Here is a 21,069-nt window from a genome sequence, read left to right as displayed (position 1 = left end):
TGCTGGCTCTCTGTAGAGAAATCTAGCCAGTCCCATTCCTCTGCTGTATACCTGTAGCCCTGCAAGTTTATTTTCCTCAAGTGCCCATCCAATTACCTTTTTGAAATCATTGACTCCACTTCTACCACCCTTGTAGGCAAGTTCTTTCTTAAATCCCCGTGCATCTCTTGCCCATAATCTTAAATCTGTGTCCCCTAATCCTAATACCATCAGGTAATTGGAACAGCTTTTCTTTGTCTACCTTATTGAAACCGGTCACAATCTTGTACACCTCTATCAAATCTCCCCTCAATCTCCTTTTTCCCAATGTCTCCAACCGAACCTTGTAGCTAATATCCCTCAACCCATTCTGGTAAATCTCCTCCGCACTCTCTCAAGGACCCTCACATTTTTCCTAAAGTGTGATGACCAGAAATGGATGCAGTACTCCAGTTGTGGTCTAAACAGAGCTTTATAAAGGTTCAGCATAAGTTTGCTGCTTTTGTCCTCAATACATCTATTTATAAAGTCCAAGATCCCTTATGCTTTGCTACCTAATCTCTCAATATGTCTTGCCACCTTCAACAATCTATGCACATGAACCCCCAGGTCCCTTTCTCTGTGCGCACTCTTTAGAACTTAACCATTAAGGCTATGGTGCCTCTCCCTATCCCTTCTGCCAAAATGCCTCACCTCACACTTCTCTGTATTAAATTCCCCTGATTATTGTTTCTAAAACCTTACCCACTGCTGATATTAAACTAACTGGCCTGTAGTTACTAGGGCTATCCTTACACCCTTTCTTGAATAAGGGTGTTACATTTGCCCCTCTCTAATCTTCTGGCACCTCTACTGTACCTAGGGAAGATTGGAAGATTATGGCAAGCGCTTCCGCTGTCTCCACTTCTACTTTCTTTCGCAACCTGTGGTGAAAGCCATCAGGACCAGGTGACTTATCCACTCTAAGCATAGCCAGCCTTTCTAGTATATCCTGCCTATCAATTTTCACCCCATCCATTACCTCTACCATCTCTGCTTCCATCGTCAGCATCCTCTTAGTAAACATTGATACAAAATACTCATTAAGTATTCTAGCCTTGCTCTGTGCTTTTAAGCATACATCACCCTCTCTGCCCCTAATAATTCCTACCCCGCCTCCTACTACCTACTTACTATTTACATGCTGGTAGAAGATATGCATACTTCCCTTATTGGCTGAGATTATATAGATTATAAGAGCAGGGAGGTTATGCTAGAACTGTATAAACACTAATTATGTCACAGCTAGAGTACTGTGTACAGTTTTGGTCACAGTTACAGGAAGGGTGTAATTGCGCAAGAGCAGGAGAGTTACGAGGATGTTGGCAGGAATGGAGAATTCCAACTAGGCGGAAAGATTGAATAGGCTGGGGTTGTTTTCTTTGAAACAGAGGAGACTGAGGAGGTATTTAATTGAGGTATATAAAATTATGAGGGGTCTAGATAGAATGGATAGGAAGGACCTATTTCCCTTAGAGAGGTCAATAACCAGGGGCATAGATTTAAAGTAATTGGTAGACGTGTTAACGGGGAGTTGAAGAGAATTTTTTTTTCACCCAGAGGGTGGTGGGGGTCTGGAACTCACTGCCTGAAATGCTGATGGAGGCAGAAACCCTCATCATATTTTTAAAAAACACTTGGATATGCAGTTGAATTGCCACACCCTACAAGGCTACAGATCAAGAGCTAGAAAGTGGGATTAGGCTGGATATCTCTCAGCTGAATGGCCTCCTTCAGTGATGTAAATTTTCTGTGTTTCTATATTTTATTAACATTTTAAGACAATCTATCTGCAGGTTTCACACGTTAATTCTCCAAATTACAGCCCATGCAAAAGTTATGTTAACTTAACAACTGCTCATATTTATAAAGTGGCTTTAACGTAGCAAACATCCCAAGGTGCTTCAAAGAAAAGCCTTCTCAAACCAAATTTGACACCGCACCACAGAGATACTAGGACAGATGACTACAAGCTTTGTCAAAGAGGTAGACTTTAAGGAGTGTTTTCAAGTCCCTCCATGGCCTCGCCTCTCTCTAAGTCTATAATCTCCTCCAGCCCTACAACCCTCCAAGATATCTGTGCTCACTTAATTCTGGACTCTTGAGCATCCCTGATTTTATTTGCTCCATCATTGATGACAGTGCCTTCAGCTGCCAAGGCCCTAAGCTCTGGAATTCCCTCCCTAAACCTTTTCCCCTCTCTACCTCTCTTTCCTCCTTTAAAATGCTCCTTACAACATACTTCCTTGACCAAGCTTTTGGCCATCTGCCCTAATATCACCTTATGTGGCTTGGTGTCCAATTTTGCTTTATGACACTCCTGTAAAGTGCCTTGGAACGTTTTATTATGCTTAGGGCCTGAAGGCATGACTGGCAATGGTGGAGCAATGAATATTGGTGATGCATAAGAGGCCAGAATCAGAGGAGTGCAGAAATCTTGGAGGGTTGTCGGGCCGAGCGAGGTTACAGAGACAGGGAGGGGCGAGGCCATGGAGGAGTTTGAAAATAAGGATCAGAATTTCAAAATGGAGGCGCTGTCTGACCAGGAGCTTGTGTAAGTCAGCGAACACAGGGGTGATGGGTGAACGGGACTTGCTGCGAGTTTGGATCCAGGCAGCAGAGTTTTGGATAAGTTTAAGTTTGTGTAGGATGAAAGATGGGAGTCTGGCCAGGGGAGGATTGGAATAGTTAAGTCTAGAGGTAACAAGGCATGGGTGAGGGTTTCAGCAACAGATGAGCTGAGGCAGGGACTCAAACCCTCTGGCAATTGAGACATTGCACTATAGTAATTTATAATGGTGTGCTGGTGCCACATAGTGTTGGAAGTGTCAGACGGATGGAACGTGGCTTTGCCCCCTAATTTTGGCCCTGACAACTAGGTTCTCATTTCACCTAAATTAAATCTGGAAATCTGAAATAAAAACAGAAAGTGCTGGAAATACCCAGCATCTGTGGAGAGAGAAGCAGAGTTAATGTTTCAGGTCTGTGACCTTTCATCAGAATGTCTCTCCACAGATGCTGCCTGACCTGCTGAGTATTTCCAGTACTTCCTGTTTTTATTTCTCTTTTTACCTAGGTTTTTAGTAGGAAGCACCTATAGGAAATAGGGGAACTTTTATGCATGTCCTGTGAAATAAACTGGCAAGTGAATTCTCAACTTTATTTCAGGTGTGGATTGCTGTTTGTTTTCCCAAGTAATTTAATCTTAGCAGGAAGGTTAATTTAATTTATTGCACTCTTTTGATTGATTTGGCAAGCAGCCAAGCAGGGAAAGCTGCTCCCCTCTTCATTCTGGCCCCACTGCTTGAAAGGGTGATGGCAATAGAAATAACTTAAAAGGGGAATTGGATATATACTTGAAAAGATACAGAATACAGGGCTATGGGGAAAGAAAAGGGGAGTAGGTGTAATTTGTAACACTTTCAAAGAACAGACGCAGGTATGATGGGCTGAATGGTCTCCTGTGCTGTAAAATTCTGTAATTTTGGCCAAAGTTTGTTTATTATTGACCTTATTAGTGGACAAACACACTAAATTCTTTAAGATGGGGACGGCTGATGACCGAGAATATGGTGGAGGGTGTTTTACTGGCCAAAAAAGGGCAACAAACAAATCAAGGGAAGATGTTGACAGATCCTGCTTCCTTCTCCCAGCAACTCTGGGACCCCTTGCCTATATTCCCAGATTCAAGGCCCCTTTCTGAAAATATTGCCAAATAGGATCCCCTTCCAGTGCTACTGAGATACTTGGCCTGCTGTTAATGTTGATAAATTAGTGACTTTGATAATACGGCGTAATATAGAGTAACATCCCTCCTCTTAAAACAATGTATCCTCAATAAATAAATATAATCTGCCCCTTTCTGCAACTATTAAAATATATATATAAAAATATTTTAAAAAATATTTATTTGTGCAATTTATGTCATTACTGCCACTTCATTTATCTAAAGGACTAATTTTATTCTCTTTTTTTGATGTAGCCATCAATTAAATCAGCACTTATCAGACACCCTTTGCCAGCAGATTTTGGAACTGAACAGCATTGCGATTCTGAGCCATGAGTCCTCGGAAGGTGAAGTGGACATGGATGAACAGGTAACATATTGATGCAAGTTTTTGTCCATTTTGAATTGAGTGTCAGTGATGCTGCTAGGTTCTCTTTTCACCTAAATTAAGAGCAAAATACTGCAGATCTGGAAATCTGTAATAAAATCAGAAAATGCTGGTAATACTCAGCAGGTCTGGCAGCATCTGTGGAGAGAGAAGCAGAGTTAATGCTTCCGGTCTGTGACCTTTCATCAAAACTGGCAAAGGTTAGAAATGTTTTTAAGCAAGTGAAGTGGGGGTGGGAGGGGCAGGAAAACAAAAGGGAAGATGTGTGATAGGGCAGAGGGCAGGAGAGGTTAAATGACAAAGATGTCATGGGACAAAGGCAAGGGGAGTGCTAATGGTGTCTTTTCTTTTTTTTTTCTTTCTTTTTGGGCCTCCTTATCTCGAGAGACAATGGATACGCGCCTGGAGGTGGTCAGTGGTTTGTGAAGCAGCGCCTGGAGTGGCTATAAAGGCCAATTCTGGAGTGACAGGCTCTTCCACAGGTGCTGCAGAGAAATTTGTTTGTTGGGGCTGTTGCACAGTTGGCTCTCCCCTTGCGCCTCTGTCTTTTTTCCTGCCAACTACTAAGTCTCTTCGACTCGCCACAATTTAGCCCTGTCTTTATGGCTGCCCGCCAGCTCTGGCGAATGCTGGCAACTGACTCCCACGACTTGTGATCAATGTCACACGATTTCATGTCGCGTTTGCAGACGTCTTTATAACGGAGACATGGACGGCCGGTAGGTCTGATACCAGTGGCGAGCTCGCTGTACAATGTGTCTTTGGGGATCCTGCCATCTTCCATGCGGCTCACATGGCCAAGCCATCTCAAGCGCCGCTGACTCAGTAGTGTGTATAAGCTGGGGATGTTGGCCGCTTCAAGGACTTCTGTGTTGGAGATATAGTCCTGCCACCTGATGCCAAGTATTCTCCGAAGGCAGCGAAGATGGAATGAATTGAGACGTCGCTCTTGGCTGGCATACGTTGTCCAGGCCTCGCTGCCGTAGAGCAAGGTACTGAGGACACAGGCCTGATACACTCGGACTTTTGTGTTCCGTGTCAGTGCGCCATTTTCCCACACTCTCTTGGCCAGTCTGAACATAGCAGTGGAAGCCTTACCCATGCGCTTGTTGATTTCTGCATCTAGAGACAGGTTACTGGTGATAGTTGAGCCTAGGTAGGTGAACTCTTGAACCACTTCCAGAGCGTGGTCGCCAATATTGATGGATGGAGCATTTCTGACATCCTGCCCCATGATGTTCGTTTTCTTGAGGCTGATGGTTAGGCCAAATTCATTGCAGGCAGACGCAAACCTGTCGATGAGACTCTGCAGGCATTCTTCAGTGTGAGATGTTAAAGCAGCATCGTCAGCAAAGAGGAGTTCTCTGATGAGGACTTTCCGTACTTTGGACTTCGCTCTTAGACGGGCAAGGTTGAACAACCTGCCCCCTGATCTTGTGTGGAGGAAAATTCCTTCTTCAGAGGATTTGAACGCATGTGAAAGCAGCAGGGAGAAGAAAATCCCAAAAAGTGTGGGTGCGAGAACACAGCCCTGTTTCACACCACTCAGGATAGGAAAGGGCTCTGATGAGGAGCCACCATGTTGAATTGTGCCTTTCATATTGTCATGGAATGAGGTGATGATACTTAGTAGCTTTGGTGGACATCCGATCTTTTCTAGTAGTCTGAAGAGACCACGTCTGCTGACGAGGTCAAAGGCTTTGGTGAGATCAATGAAAGCAATGTAGAGGGGCATCTGTTGTTCACGGCATTTCTCCTGTATCTGACGAAGGGAGAACAGCATGTCAATAGTCGATCTCTCTGCACGAAAGCCACACTGTGCCTCAGGGTAGACGCGCTCGGCCAGCTTCTGGAGCCTGTTCAGAGCGACTCGAGCATGGTGTGGTGAAAGACAAAGCATTAGTCTAGAGAGAATGTTAACAACAGAATAATAAACAGCTCTGTCCTAAAGCACAAACATGAAACACCAAGTTTAAGGCTGGTTTAAAAAAATAAAAGTGATCTGCAAGTGTTTTCTTCTGGCAAAGGATTGCTCTGGCATTCTTGTGTATTGAAATTCTGGATGCATAATTCATAGTGTAATTTGTACATCATCTCTGTTCTTGAATTGGGAGTAATGAGCACTTGAGTAAAACATCTATTCTAAGCTGCTGAATACTGGTCTTTGTGTCACGGTGAACAACTTAACATACAGCATTATGCTTGAATAGTGTGTAGGTGTGAATGAATGAAGCTGAAGTGGTGGGGTGAAATTTGTGATTATTGCATTAGTCTTTTGTTCTGGAACATCTCATAGTAATAAAGGCAAAATCTATCTTAGCTTGGTGTAAATTGAGCTTGGTTAAAGGTGCCTTGTTTTATTTTTGATGGATCATTATTTTAAAGGCTCATTATGGTGGCTATTCTTTCACCTGCTATGTATTCGTCAAAATAGAGGTGCTAGAAATGCCAAATAACTGGGAAACCCTTGCTGCAGAATCCCAGAATGTACTGTTTCACCCTTGCCATTAAACGGTAAACCTTCCATCACCTGGTGCGAATTCAAAATTTGCAGAAGTAGACTCCTAGAGGATGTAGACTGATGGAATGGGCAGACACATAGCAAAATGGAATTCAATGTGGAACGGTGTGAGGCAGTATGTTTTGGAGGGAAAAGTGAGGAGAGACAATACAAGCTATCTGGTACAATTTTACAGGGGGTGCCAGAAGAGTTTTGGTGTTTGTGCACAAATCTCTAAAGGTTATGGGACCGGTTAACAAAGCAGTTAATAAAGCAAATGGGATCCTGGGCTTGGGGGGTGCAAAAGCCAGGAAGTTGTGCTAAGCCTATATAAAACACTGGTTTGGCCCCAGTTGGGGCGAATTCTAGGTGCTACACTTTGGGAGGGCCTTGGAGGGGAGAAATTTGCCAGAATGGTTTCATCTGCCACCTTGTTGCCCACTCACTTAACCTGTCTATTTCTCTTTGCAGCCTATTTGTGTCCTCCTCACAGCTTACATTCCCACCTAGCTTGGTAACGAGGGTTTTAAACTAAATAGTTTAAATTTAGGAAGATGTGATAAAGAGTAGAGACAAGGCAAGAGAGAAAGGTATTAATATGGGAAAAGAGAAACAGACCATGACAGGAAGGGACAGTGATTACAAATCAAAGAATAAATCAGCAGACAAGGCTAGAGGTTACAAAAATAATAAGACAAAACTAAAGGCTCTGTATCTGAATGCACATAGCATTCAAAACTAAACATATGAACTGAGAGCACAAATAGAAATAAATAAGTACGATCTGATAGCCATTACAGAGACATGGCTGTAGGATGACATAGATTGGGACCTGAATATTAAAGCGTACATGACATTTAGGAAGGACAGGAAGCTAGGAGAAGGTGGAGGGGTGGCTCTGTTAATTAATGATAGTATTAGCACAATAGAGAGGGATGACCTAAGTTCAGGAAACCAGGATGTAGAAGCGGTTTGGGTCGAGATGAGATCTGATAAAGGTAATAAGTCACTGTGGGAGTGGTGTACGGGCCCCCTAACAGTAACCACATGGTAGGGCGATATAAAGCAAGAAATAATGGGGTGCTTCTCAGAAAGGTACGGCGAAATCATGGGGGATTTTAATCTACATACAGATTGGAAAATTCATATGGACAAAGGTAGCCTAGATGAGGAGTGCAAAGAATGTTTTCAGGATAATTTCTTAGAACAGCATGTTCTGGAGCCAACCAGAGAGCAGGCTATACTAGACCTGGTAGTGTGCAACGAGATAGGATTAATTAATGACCTCATAGTGAAGGCACCCCTAGGCAGCAGCGATCATAATATGATTGAATTTTACATTCAGTTTGAGGGGGAGTAGAGTGGGTCTGCAATTAGTAAGTTAAACCTAAATAAGGGCAATTATGAGGGCATGAAAGCACAGCTCACAAAAGTGAACTGGCAAAATAGGTTACGGGAGAGGTCAATAGAGATGCAGGGGCAGTCATTTAAGGGGATATTTCAGAATACACAGAATAGATACGTTCCAATGAGAAAGAAAAATTCCAAAGAGAGAATCCACCACTTTTAACTAAAGACAGTTAAAGATAGTATCAAACTTAAAGAAAAAGTATATAATTGTGCAAAGAATGGGTGGCAGGTCAGAAGATTGGACAGAATATAAAAAGCAGCAAAGTATGACTAAAAGATTAATAAGGACGGGGAAAGAGTATGAAAGCTGGCTAGAAATATAAAGACAGCAAGAGTTTCTATAGATATTTTAAAAAGAAAAGAGTTAACAAAGTGAGCGTTGGTCCTATAGAAAGTGAATCTGGGAAATTAATAAGGGAAAACAAGGAGATGGCAGATGAATTGAATAGGTATTTTGCATCGGTCTTCACTGTAGAGGCTACAAGTAACATCCCAGAAATAGCTGTAAATCAGGAAATGGAAGGGAGGGAGGAACTCAAGAAAATTACAATCACCAGGGAAGTGATGCTGAAAATATTGTTGGAGCTGTGGACTGACAGCTGGGTTCTGATAGACTTCATCCTAGGCTCCTAAAAGAAGTAGCTAGTGAGATAGTTGATGCAGTTCTGATGAAGGGTCACTGATCTGAAACGTTAGCTCTGTTTCTCTCTCCACAGATGCTGCCAGACCTGCTGAGTATTTCCAGCATTTCTTGTTTGTGTTTAAGATAATTGATGCGTTGGTTTTGATTATCAAAAATTCCCTAGATTCGGGGAAGGTTCCATTAGATTGGAAAATAGCCAATGTAACTCCTTTATTCAAAATTGGAGGGAGACAGAAAGCAGGAAACTATAGGCCAGTTAGCTTAACATCTGTCATAGGGAAAATGTTAGAAGCTATTATGAAAGATGTTATAGCAGGGCATTTAGAAAAATTCAAGGTAATTAGGCAGAGTCAGCATGATTTTGTGAAAGGGAACTCCTGTTTAATCAATTTATTGGAGTTCTTTGAAGAAGTAACATGTGCTGTGGATAAAGGGGAACCGGTGGATATACTGTACTTGGGTTTCCAGAAGGCATTTGATAAGGTGCCACATCAAAGGTTATTGCAGACAATAATAGCTCATGGTGTAGGGGGTAACATATTGGGATGGATAGAAGATTGGTTAGCCAACAGGAAACAGAGAGCAGACATAAATGGGTCATTTTCTGGTTGGCAAGATGTAATGAGTGGTGTGCCACAGGGATCCGTGCTGGGCCCTCAACTTTTTTCAATTTATATCAATGACTTGTATAAAGGGGCCAAACGTATGTTTGCTAAATTTGCTGATGACACAAAGATAGGTAGGAAAGTAAGTTGTGAAGAGGACATAAGGAGGCTACAAAAGGATATAGATAGGTTAAGTGAGTGGACAAAGATATGGCAAATGGAGTATAATGTGGGAAAATGTGAAATTGTCCATTTTGGCAGGAAGAGTAAAAAAGAAGCATGTTATCTAAATGGTGAAAGATTGCAGAACTGAGATGCAGAGGAATCTGGGTGTCGTAGTGCATGAATTGCAAAAGGTTAGTATGCAGGTATAGCACGTAATTAGGAAAGCTAATAGAATATTATCATTTATTGCGAGGGAAGTTGAATGTGAGTAGGGAGGTTCTGCTACAGTTAATCAGGGCATCGGTGAGACCACATCTGGAGTACTGTGTACAGTATTGGTCTCCTTATTTAAGGAAGGATGTAAATGCATTGGAGGCAGTACAGAGAAGATTTACTAGACTAATATCTGGAATGGGCGGGTTGTCTTATGAGGAAAGGTTGGACAGACTAGGCTTGCATCCGCTGGAGTTGAGAAGAGTACGAGGTGACTTGATTGAAATGTATAAGGTTATGAGGGGTCTTGACAGGTGGATGTGGAAAGGGTGCTTCCCTTTGGAAGAATCTGGAACTAGGGGCCACTGTTTAAAAATACAAAGTGATTCTTGACAACGCAGCCGGCGGGGATGTCATCTGACTGCGCCAACCTTCGCACATGCACAAATGGGCTCCTGCTCTCTGCGCGTGCGCTGTGTTCCGCATTGCCAGAACCGGTTGGCGCATGCGCAGATGACGTCATCACGTAAATTGCCAGGACTGGTACACGCATGCCCAGATGACGCCATCGCATAACGCAGGAGAGAGAGCAAGCGGAGAGAGAGCAGGGTGGGGGAGGAGAGAGTGAGGTGCGGGGGGGGAAGCAGGAAGAGAGTGGGGAGGGAGCAGCCGAAGACCTTGGTGGCGGTGGGTGTGCTCTCCTCCTGCCCGCCCACTCTCTCCGGCAACCCCACCCCCCCTGCCCGCGCTCTCTGGCCATTCCCCAGCCAGCCGATCTCTCCGGCCATTGTGCACTGCCATGTGTTTACATTGCCTTTGTGTGATTATTTGAGCAGCACCCTCTTTAGTCCTGGCAGCTGCCTGAACGTCCCTTACTGTGACGTTTTAGTTGAACATACTGTATTTGCACATGTGTCAGTGCAGCGCCACCTGGTGGATGTGTTGTCAGCAAACGCAGCCTTAAAAATAAAGGGTTGCCGATTAAAACAGAGATGAGAAATTTTTCTCTTAGATGGTCATGAGTCTTTCAAACTCTCTTCCTCAAAAGGCGGTGAAAGCAGAGTCTTTGAATATGTTTAAGGCAGAGGTAGATAGATTCTTGATAAGCAATTAATAAGCTATTAATTGGAAAATGAATATATTCTTAAGAATTAAATCTCATGAACAAACATTATGTTGAAACTGAACTTGCATTTGATAATGCAGTTCATCCTGTACCATTGTGATACATTACAGAGTATGTAACATCTTTAATTCTGCATTTCAAATAACAACATTCATATATGGGTGGCGCAGTGGTTAGCACCGCAGCCTCACAGCTCCAGGGACCCGGATTCGATTCTGGGTACTGCCTGTGCGGAGTTTGCAAGTTCGCCCTGTGTCTGCTTGGGTTTTCGCCGGGTGCTCCGGTTTCCTCCCACATTCAAAGACTTGCAGGTGATAGGTAAATTGGCCGTTGTAAATTGCCCCTAGTGTAGGGAGGTGATAGGGAATATGGGATTACTGTAGGGTTAGTATAAATGGGTGGTTGTTGGTCGGCACAGACTCGGTGGGCCGAAGGGCCTGTTTCAGTGCTGTATCTAAATAAATAAAAAATAAATAAGGGGGTGGAAAGTTATTAGGGGTAGGCGGGAATGTGGACTTGAGGTTACAATCAGATCAGCCATCGAGGGGCAGAGTGGCCTACTCCTGCTCCTGATTTGTATGTTCGTATCATCAGCAAAACTTAGATACATTATTCTCAGTCTCTTTGTCTAAGTCATTAACATAGATTATAAATAGCTGAGGCCCCAGCACTAACTCTTGCATTACTCCACTAGTTGCAGCCTACCAACTTAAAAATGTTCCATTTATCCCTGCTGTCTGCGTCCTGTCTGTTAACCAATCCTCTATCCATGCTAATATATTACCCCCAACTCCATGACCCCTTCTCTTACGTATTAACCTTTTGAGTGGCACCTTATTGAATGTCTTTTGGAAATCCACTACATTTACTGTCTCCCCTTTATCTACCCTACACGTTACATCCTCAGAAATCTCTAATAAATTTATCAAACACAATTTCCCTTTCATAAAACCATGTTTACACTGTCTGATCATGCTATGATTTTCTAAGTGCATTTTTAAGACTTCCTTAATAATAGATTTCAGCATTTTCCTGATGATGGATGTTCGGCTAACTGACCTGTAATTCCCTGTTTTCTCTCTCCCTCCTTTCTTGAATAGCGGTGTTATATTTGCTAACTTTCAATCTGCTGGGACCATTCTGGAAGCTAGGGAATTTTGAAAAATCATAACCAGAGGAATATAATATAAAAAGAGGTATAAAATGGAAGAAAAAGTATTTAACATTTTTTTTCTGAGCTAACATGTACCATTCCTGAATTGGCAGGGAAAGGCTGTTAAAACAGGTGTGAAGAGGTGATTGAGAATGCCCAAAATTGAGACTCCCAGTAACTTTGTTCGTCCTCTCTCCTTCCCAAGCACAGACACTTAGTCATTCTAATTAGAGCAGAACAGCAGCAAAGGTTTAGTGGCCCGGTAGACATTTAGTTTCCTGAGACCGAATGCTTTGCTTTGGTATCTTGCTTCCAACAATGTGCCAGTGATTTTCATTGAAGCATTTTCTTCTTTTTATTTCTGTTAATTTTAGGATGAGAAGGAGCATTTTGCCTCAGTGTTGATGACAGTAAGACTGCTGGCTAAGTTTCTTGGTTTCCTTGCCTTCCTCCCATATCGTACAGGAGAGCGACCAACAAGAGATATGCAAGAGGCAGCTGTTTCCCTGAGGAATAAGGTACGTGCATGTTTCCGGCAGTTCCTGCAGCCATACTGGTGCCAAACGTCGTGTCCTGCACTCCTTTGGACCCCACCAGAAAGGCCGAGAGGGGGGTTTTGACGACTGGGCAACTCTCAACCTCCATAAATTTGCCCAGGCATGCGCCATGGAGAGGTCACTCCATAGTTGCCTCACAGCGACTGAAACAACACGGAAGGCAGCAGTTACGGGTTATAAGTCCAGATAAATTGGCGTAGAAACTGGGCACAAATTTCTCTGCAGCACCTGTGGAAGAGCCTGTCACTCCAGAATTGGCCTTTATAGCCACTCCAGGCGCTGCTTCACAAACCACTGACCACCTCCAGGCGCGTATCCATTGTCTCTCGAGATAAGGAGGCCCAAAAGAAAGAAGAATAATGATCGAAAAGAAAAAAATTGTAAATGCGAACAATCTGAAATAAAAATGGGGAATTCTGGCAATAAATGGTAGGTCTATCCATGTATAAAGACAAAACTATATAAGTTAACGTTTTGAGTGTAAACCCTGCAACTTATGAGAGTAAGAGGGCTTTGCTACAATAAATGAGATACTCTTAAATATAACTTAAGATGTCATTTTATCTGTATACTTACTCTCTGATATACAGCAACAGTTGGGGAAACACTTTCTCACTGACAGAACTGCTGCTTTTGAATGGTTTTCTTTTTTCCATTTTGTTTTTGTTCTGTGGTAACTCTGCTGCCTGTATCATATCCCACACCGAGCCCTGCTCACACATTACTCTGACCTTGCTGAACTGCATTGGCTCCCGGTTCCGCAGTTCTCGTCTTGTGTTGAAACCCCTTCTAGCTCTGCCTCTTCCTAGCTCTGTAACCTCCTCCAGTTCTACAGCTCTCACTGCTCTCTTACTCTCCATTCCTTTGACTCTGGCTTCATGTCCATCTCCCCTCCCTTTGCCTTACCCTGGAAGCCATGCTTTCAGCATCTAGGCCCCATGCTGTGGAATCCTCTCCCTAAACGTCTCAATCTACCTGTTTGTCTTTAAGGGTCTCCTTCAAACCCAACTGTTTGACCAAGCTTTTGGTCACCCCTCCTAATGTTATCTCCTTTATCTCAGCCATCAGTTTTCACTGATTATGTCTTCGTGAAGTACCTTGGACGTTTGTCTATTCTTATATAAATGCAGTTTGCTTTTCTTAACATCTCTGCTTAGTTATCTAATCAGGAAGCACTTGAATAAATTATGAAGAGACACCTCCTCTGAGCCCTTGATCCCTCTGATGAAGCTTCTAGGAGGATTCTCAGTAACTTTCTATCTTATTAAATGTCATCACAGCCTAAATATATTTATCTATAAATTACAATATTTGCTGTACTACGTTTCTGTTTGTCTTTACATGCCTAGGGTGTGCCTGTTCTGGATGTGTACAGGTTACTGAGAAGGTCAATTGAAAATCAACGCATTATTCTTACTGTACCCTGGGTAGTTGAGTTTCTTAGTATGATGGACCATGTGGCACCATTCCTGGATTATTATCGCAGAGTGTTTACCCTTCTCTTGCAGTTATACAGGTGAGTGTCAATAGGTGATAGCTGAGCACAAGGTTTTTTTCTCTCCTCATTCCTTTTTTTTGTATGTCAAACTGATGGCATAACAGTACATTGCTGGATGCAACTAATATGTGTCAGCCGTGGCTCAGTGGTTGCACTTTCATCTAAGTCAGAAGGTTGTGGGTTCAAGTCCCACTCCAGAGACTTGAGCGTATCACCTAGACTGAGACTCAAGTGCTATACTGGCAAAGGTGCCATCTTTCAGATGAAACATTAAACTGAGGCCCGGTAGTAAGAGATCCCATAGTCAATTGCAGAGAAGAGCAGGGGAGTTATCCTTGGTGCCCTGGCCAATATTTTTCCCTGAACCAACACCACTAAAACATTATCTGGTGATTATCATATTATTGTTTGTGGATATTTCTGTGTGTATATTGGCTGTCATGTTTCTTACATTATAACAGTTGGCTATCAAGTGCTTTGGTATATTCTGAGGCTGTGAAAGGCGCTGTATAGATCCAAGTGTTTTTCTTTATTATGGAGACAAATGTCTGATAGATTGGATCCTGATATCTCCTGAGAGAATAGAAAGAATCATAAAATCATACCGCACTGAGGAGGCCATTTGGCCCATCGTGACTGCTGGCTCTTTGAAAGTGCTAACCAATTATTCCCACTCCCCCGATCTTTCCCCATAGGCCTTCTAATTTTTCCTTTTCAAGTATTTATCCAATTCCCCTTTTGAAAGTTGCTATTAAATCTGCTTCCACCACCCTTTCAGGCAGTACATTATTGATCACTGAATGAAGAAGTGGAATTATACTGGGTGGCTGGTGGGTGTGTTACATAGAGTTTTTGCATGCTTAGTGAGCTCCAAGCTTAAAGAGTAACTGCTATTTTAAGGTTAATTTTCAGTTAAACTTTAGTTGCTCTGCAAGACAGCATTGTAAATATGCTGAGCTTTGCATGCTTAATCCTAAATGATGGAAAGGGTAGTTATAAAGTCATCACAGTGTCTATTAACTTTTTAACATGTATTATGCTTTATGACTACTTGTCTGAAACTGCTTGGGGATGAAATCTCCCTCCCCTTGCTCTGACGTGAGCAGATTTTAAGTGAAAAATCACAGGTGGTGACTGAGTCCACCAGTTGGGCAGATACTTCCATCTATGGCGAGAGAAACAGTTAATGTTTCAGGTCGAATGTTCTGATGAAAGGTGACAGACCTGAAACGCTAACTCTGTTTTGCTCTCTCCACAGATGCTGCCTGACCTGCTGATTATTTCCAACATTTTCTGTTTTGGTTTATTACAGAATTGTCTTGGGCTCAGGGCCACAGTGTTTGAAGCCTAGCTTTTTAGGTGCTAGTTTCATTGTCGTGAGTAGGCTAATTTCTTAACTACCCAACTAGATTTTGAAAATTGCATTTCATTTTTCTCAGTTAGTAGGCAGGAGAATTAATAATGCTTGATTGTATTGCTTGTTCAGTAGCCTGACTATTGTGTTTAAATAAAACATTCAAGTCATGGAGACAGTTCAGATAAAGAATGAACAAATAAAAGCAAAATACTGCGGATGCTGGAAATCTGAAACAAAAACAAGAAATGCTGGATTCACTCAGCAGGTCTGGCAGCATCTGTGGAAAGAGAAGCAGAGTTAACGTTTCGGGTCAGTGACCCTTCTTCGGAACTGACAAATATTAGACAGAAAGAATGAACAAACTTGGATTTCTATAATGTCTTTCGTGACAAAGTGTTTACAGCCAATGAAGTACTTTTGAAATGTAGCTGCTGTTGCAATGTAGGGAAAACACAAAGCTGGTTTCTAGTGTCATAGGACTGAGTCATAAAGAGGGGACAAATTGGAGCTCCTCAGCTTTGAAAAGAAGTGACTGAGTGCAAATTATTAAATGCCATAATTGGAGCATTATTTCAAGGTGTGCCAGGATCCAAAAATAAAGGGGTGTCAGCTGACAGGAAAGTTTAAGGCCAGGTGTTGGAAAAAGTACCAGGGAGTTTACAACTTGGAATGAGAATTGGATGAAATGGTGTAGTTCTTTTATTCTGCATGGGGGAGTGAAGTTTGGTTGAATGGCTTCCCACTTGTGATTAGGGATAGGGACCTGGTACTAATTCTGGATGTGACGGTATGAAGCTTCTCCAGCCAGGATCACGTGGGCAGTTACTCTAAAGGTATGCTTGTAACCTTCTTGAATTAATTGGCGGTTTGCAAAACTTGCAGTAAGGCAGCATTCTTTTAGAGATTACTTTCTACATAGGCGGTGGCGTGGTGGTACTGTCACCGGACTAGTAACCCAAAGGTCCAGCCAATGCTCTGGGGACATGGGTTCGAATCCCACCGTGGCAGATGGTGAAATTTGAATTCAATTAATAAAAATCTGGAATTAAAAGCTAGTCTATTGGTGACCATGAAACCATTGGCGATTGTTGCATAAACCCATCTGGTTCACTAATGTCCTTTAGGGAAGGAAATAATCTGCCGTCCTTACCTGGTCTGGCCTCTAAGTGACTCCAGACCCACAGCAATGTGCTTGACTCTTAAATGACCTATGAAATGGCCTAGTAATTCACTCAGTTCAAGAACAGTTAGGGATGGGCAACAAATTCTGGCCTAGCCAGCGATGCCCACATCCCATGAACAAATAAAAAAAAAACTTGAATCCAGCACTAAGAATTCAGAAAAACTTGCAATTATATGGCACCTTTCACGCCTTCAGGAATTCCTCCACGCTTTACAGCCAGTGAATTGCTTTGTTACAGTTTGGTCACAGCATTGAAATAATGACCAATTAGCCTGATTTAGCCATGTTAATTGAGGGATAATTGTTGGCCTAACTCACCTATCCCAGTGGAATTATTCTTCAAATCAAGTACATGTGGAAGAGAGAATACTACATCTTTCTTGGTTCATCTAATACCAATTTTGGGGTTACTGCTTCTTCCCCTTTTAGTTTGTTAGTGTTTTAGCTGCACAATTTGTATACTTTGTGTTGCTCTGGTCAATTCACAATGAAAGTCCTGCCAACAAAACACCCTGATCCTGAATAGTGTAACATTACTAGTAATTCCAAATATGTCAACAGGAGTGTTCTATAAATGAGTGATCCTGAAAATGGCCTGCAAACAAAATATATAACTGAACTAATGTAATATTCTGATTCGTAAACTTAAAAAAAAAGTATTCTCAATCCGAGAACTTTATCCAGTGATAAACATTAAAGAACCAAATAATTATCTGGTATTTGATAAGATAGTATAATACTGTACTTACGAAGAGAGAGGAGAAGGGAGCCTGTACATTTGTTTATATATAAATTAAAATTACCTTTCTCTGTGGTTCATCAAACAGATCCTTGGTTCTAACAAGTGAGGAAAATGGAAATTTCTTGAACAAGTTGCTGATTCTTGCTGTACTGGGGTGGCTTTTCCAGGAAAGTATTTATCAAATGTTAAATGAAATTTGTTTTGAGGCTTGAAAACTATAGAATGCATATTAGAGGCTTTTCAAATGTTGGACAGGTTTGTAGTACATAAATTGGGTAGTCCACTGGTAGAAATTGCTGGGTGTGCCAGTCTTTGCTCCAAGATTTTTTTCTACTGTGTATATTGTGACTGTCCTCCCCGAACGGCATTATGGGAGCACCTTCACCACATGGACTGCAGCGGTTCAGGAAGGCGGCTCACCAGTGCATTCTCGATGGCCACTAGGGATGGGCAATAAAAGCTTCTCGAGAATGAATCATAAGTGAGGAAGGAAAGACTTGCAATTATATAGTGCCTTCACGACCCTAGGATGTCCTAATGCGTTTTACAACCAACAAAGTACTTTTGAAGTGTAGTCACTGTTGACGGAAATGTGGCAGTCAGTCTGTGAACAGCAAGGTCCCACATAGAGCAATCTGTGTTTTGTGATGTTGACTGAGAGATAACTGTTGGATAAATATAGGACAGGGCACCATGGAGAACTCCCCATCTCCTCTTTGAATAGTTCCATCGGATGTTTCACATACACCTTGGGGAGCAGATGGGGCCTCGGTTTAACGTCTTAATGAAAAGGCAGCACTTGTTGACGGTACAGCACCTCCTTCGTACTTCAGCCTAGATTATGTGCTCAAGTTTCTGGAGCGGCATTTGAGCCTTCTGACTCGGGGACAAGTGTTAATAACTGAGCCATGGCTGACACTGAAAGCAGCTGAGAAGCCAACAGTAAGAAGCTACTGAGGATTTCTGAAAACAAACAAACAATCAGTCAGGAGAACCTATAAGTATTTTTTTTAAAAAGGCAGGAAACCGATAACATTGTAGAGAGAAATTTCCAAGTCCATTTGTTAGTCAGGTTCTTTTTCCTCTAAGTGAATTTTTTAATGTCTGGAACAGTGTTCCCACTAAGCTGCATGTGTCAGTGGCAAGTTGTTCCCTGCGCATTAGAATGAACAGGCCACTTACAACAAAGAAAATTTAGAGGGAATATTAGTCCAAAATAATGTTTTCAGGCAAACAAAAGCTTTAAAAATGTTGAAACAAAAACAAGAAATGCTGGAATCACTCAGCAGGTCTAGCTGAGTGATTCCAGCATTTCTTGTTTTTGTTTCAGATTTCCAGCATCCGCAGTATTTTGCTTTTACTTTAAAAATGTTGTACAGTTTCAAGTGATTAAATTTACCCATGGAACTTTTATTGGTGGCTTTCAACACCTTCATTAAAGATTTTACTTTAAGACCTTAGCTAATCTCAGAATCCAAGGTTTTGACTGGATGTTTGCTCCACCAGAGCAGTTACTAACCACATCAGCGCATTCTGAGCATGTGAACTTTGCACAGTTTTTCTAAATGCATCAATAGGTTTTTTTTTAATGTACAAGTACAGTGGTCTTCCTCGTCCTGAGTGCCTTTGCTAGCTTCTGAAGACTTCCTTGAGCTATCAGAAATGCCTCTACACCTTTGAGAAATATATTGTAGGGGAATTAGAATGGGGGATGTTGGCCAAACAAATACTCCCAATTTGAATGCACGATAAAACTACCTAGTTTACCTCAACAAGATACCTCCAAAGAGCACCCCAATGAGGCATTTCTGCTTCCCTCATCAGGCGTCCTTACTGGGCCATTTAATCTGATGGATCTGAGCTTTCTAAGAGGAGGGTTCGGGCCCATGAACTCAGAATTCTACTGGGTGACAAAGAGAAGTGTCTTTTAAAAATGACCACATTGCAAATTCTCTGCACTTCCAGCTTGAGCGACTTGGGTCTTGGGACAAAATGGGCTTTGATAAGGGCAATGCAAATAGTAAGAATTGAAATGTGTATGTATGATATATAATCCAAATTTTCAACAACATTGTTGATATTTTCTTAGATTCCAGCAGTTCCTGAAGAAATGTTCTTCAATGAAGAGAACATTGATGGATTTCTAACAAACATATCGGACCAAGGCTTAGTAAGTAATCTGTCAAGCGAGCGGTACACCTCCAGCTTTTTATTGTCTCAGCCCTTGCTGTTCGGTTCATGGTTGAATTTTCTTTTAAAACCTCAATCTTTGTTACATAATCAGATTGATGGTGAGCTCTCCAGATTGCTTACCTGGATAAAGACAATATAATGCTAAACCAAGCAGAGCAAATGATCGTCAGTTGATCCACAGTGTGTTTGATCTTCGCCAGGGAAGCATTTGGGATAATATTGGCAACTATGCCCTAGGGCTGCTGAGGAAAGTTGCTATCACTTCGTCCACCAGACTGGGCGTGTGTGAATATTGTGTGAAAACCGGTTTAGGTGTGGCTGTTATCTCCAAAGTTGAATAGCCTGCTAATGCACACTGTCCCAAGTTCCCAAAGAACAATTAACTGGGATAAGAAGGCCACTCATGTCCAAGAAACTATAGTCCATCAAAAGTCAGGAGATGGCATGTGAAAAAGGACATTTACTGCATAATTTTATGCTGATAAGCTTCTGTCGCTCTCATTAATGCAAAACCATACGTATTAGGACAGTTGCTAGTATGTGAGAAAATAACAGTCTCTGCCTCTGTCTACTCCCAAAATCGATTACCCTTCAATTGCCTAACCTAAAATATCTCCATTTTTTTCACACATGACCTTGTGCAGTCCATCCCGTACACTCACCACCATCTGTGTTAAGTAACTTAAACTGTCAGTGCACCTTGTCACTTCTGAGTGTGACTATCTGGGTTTTGTGAACTGTTCATGAACTTTTCTCCCCTCTGGTGCAGGTTCCATTCTTCTACTTAACTCTTTTTTTTAACCCATGTTGGGCTATTACATGTTTGCAGATTTCAATACATTTTGCTGGTCTTCCAAGTTTATAAAACAGTTGACTGTTGAGCACCTTCAAATACTCCCTTCACTATATAACCTACACTATAAGAGACAAAAAGTGTCCAGTCCTCCCCAGAAGTAACAGATAACGAGGAGGAATGCAATACTGAATTATTGCTTAATTTTAAATGTTAAAGGAATATCTTAAAAGTTATTATTCCCAGTTACTTGTTAGATTGGTACACAGGTTAGACAGGTACTCTTCCTTCACCCCTTCCTACCCAAGTGCAGAATCCAAACCTTCTGCTGACTGCCTCTCCATAGCAACACAGTTAAGATTAGAAACTCTAATAAATCCAAGCTTACATCCATGACATAGAAATAGGGAACAGTAGCATAGTGTTATGTTACTAGACTAGTAATCCAGAGGCTTTGACTGATCTGGAGATGCAGCTAGGAATTTAAATTCAGTTAATATATTAAATCTGGAAGTTAGTATCCGTAATGGTAACCATGTAACTACCGGATGGTGAACACATCTGGTTCACTAATGTTCTTCAGGAAAGGAAACCTGTTGTCCTTACCTGGTCTGGCCTATATGCACAGCAGTGTGTTAGCAAGCCTAGCACGCCATTCGCTCTAGCAAGCACAATTAGGGATAGGCCGTGTCAATGACGCCCCCGTTCCATGAATGCATTTGAAAGAAAAAAATCACACTGTGCCTTCTCAGTTGGTTAGTTCATCTCATCTTGCTCAGTCAGAGCTCCTTCATTCCT

The 21,069-nt window shown here is 42.0% G+C and overlaps 1 protein-coding gene across 1 annotated transcript in view; it reads left to right on the top strand.

The window, feature by feature from the left end:
- cdan1 (codanin 1) overlaps positions 1-21,069 on the top strand; it is a 92,002-nt gene that overhangs the window by 35,718 nt on the left and 35,215 nt on the right. Inside the window, exons 12-16 of the mRNA XM_068038218.1 lie at positions 4,001-4,115; positions 12,323-12,466; positions 13,855-14,021; positions 17,371-17,452; positions 19,375-19,455. Coding sequence (XP_067894319.1) covers positions 4,001-4,115; positions 12,323-12,466; positions 13,855-14,021; positions 17,371-17,452; positions 19,375-19,455 — 589 coding nt within the window. The remainder of the gene's footprint in view (positions 1-4,000; positions 4,116-12,322; positions 12,467-13,854; positions 14,022-17,370; positions 17,453-19,374; positions 19,456-21,069) is intronic.

This window comes from Heterodontus francisci, chromosome 9, assembly GCF_036365525.1.
Source record: "Heterodontus francisci isolate sHetFra1 chromosome 9, sHetFra1.hap1, whole genome shotgun sequence".
Lineage (NCBI taxonomy): Eukaryota > Metazoa > Chordata > Chondrichthyes > Heterodontiformes > Heterodontidae > Heterodontus > Heterodontus francisci.
Note: the sequence above shows the minus strand (reverse complement) of the source record. Positions and strands in the feature narration are given on the sequence as shown.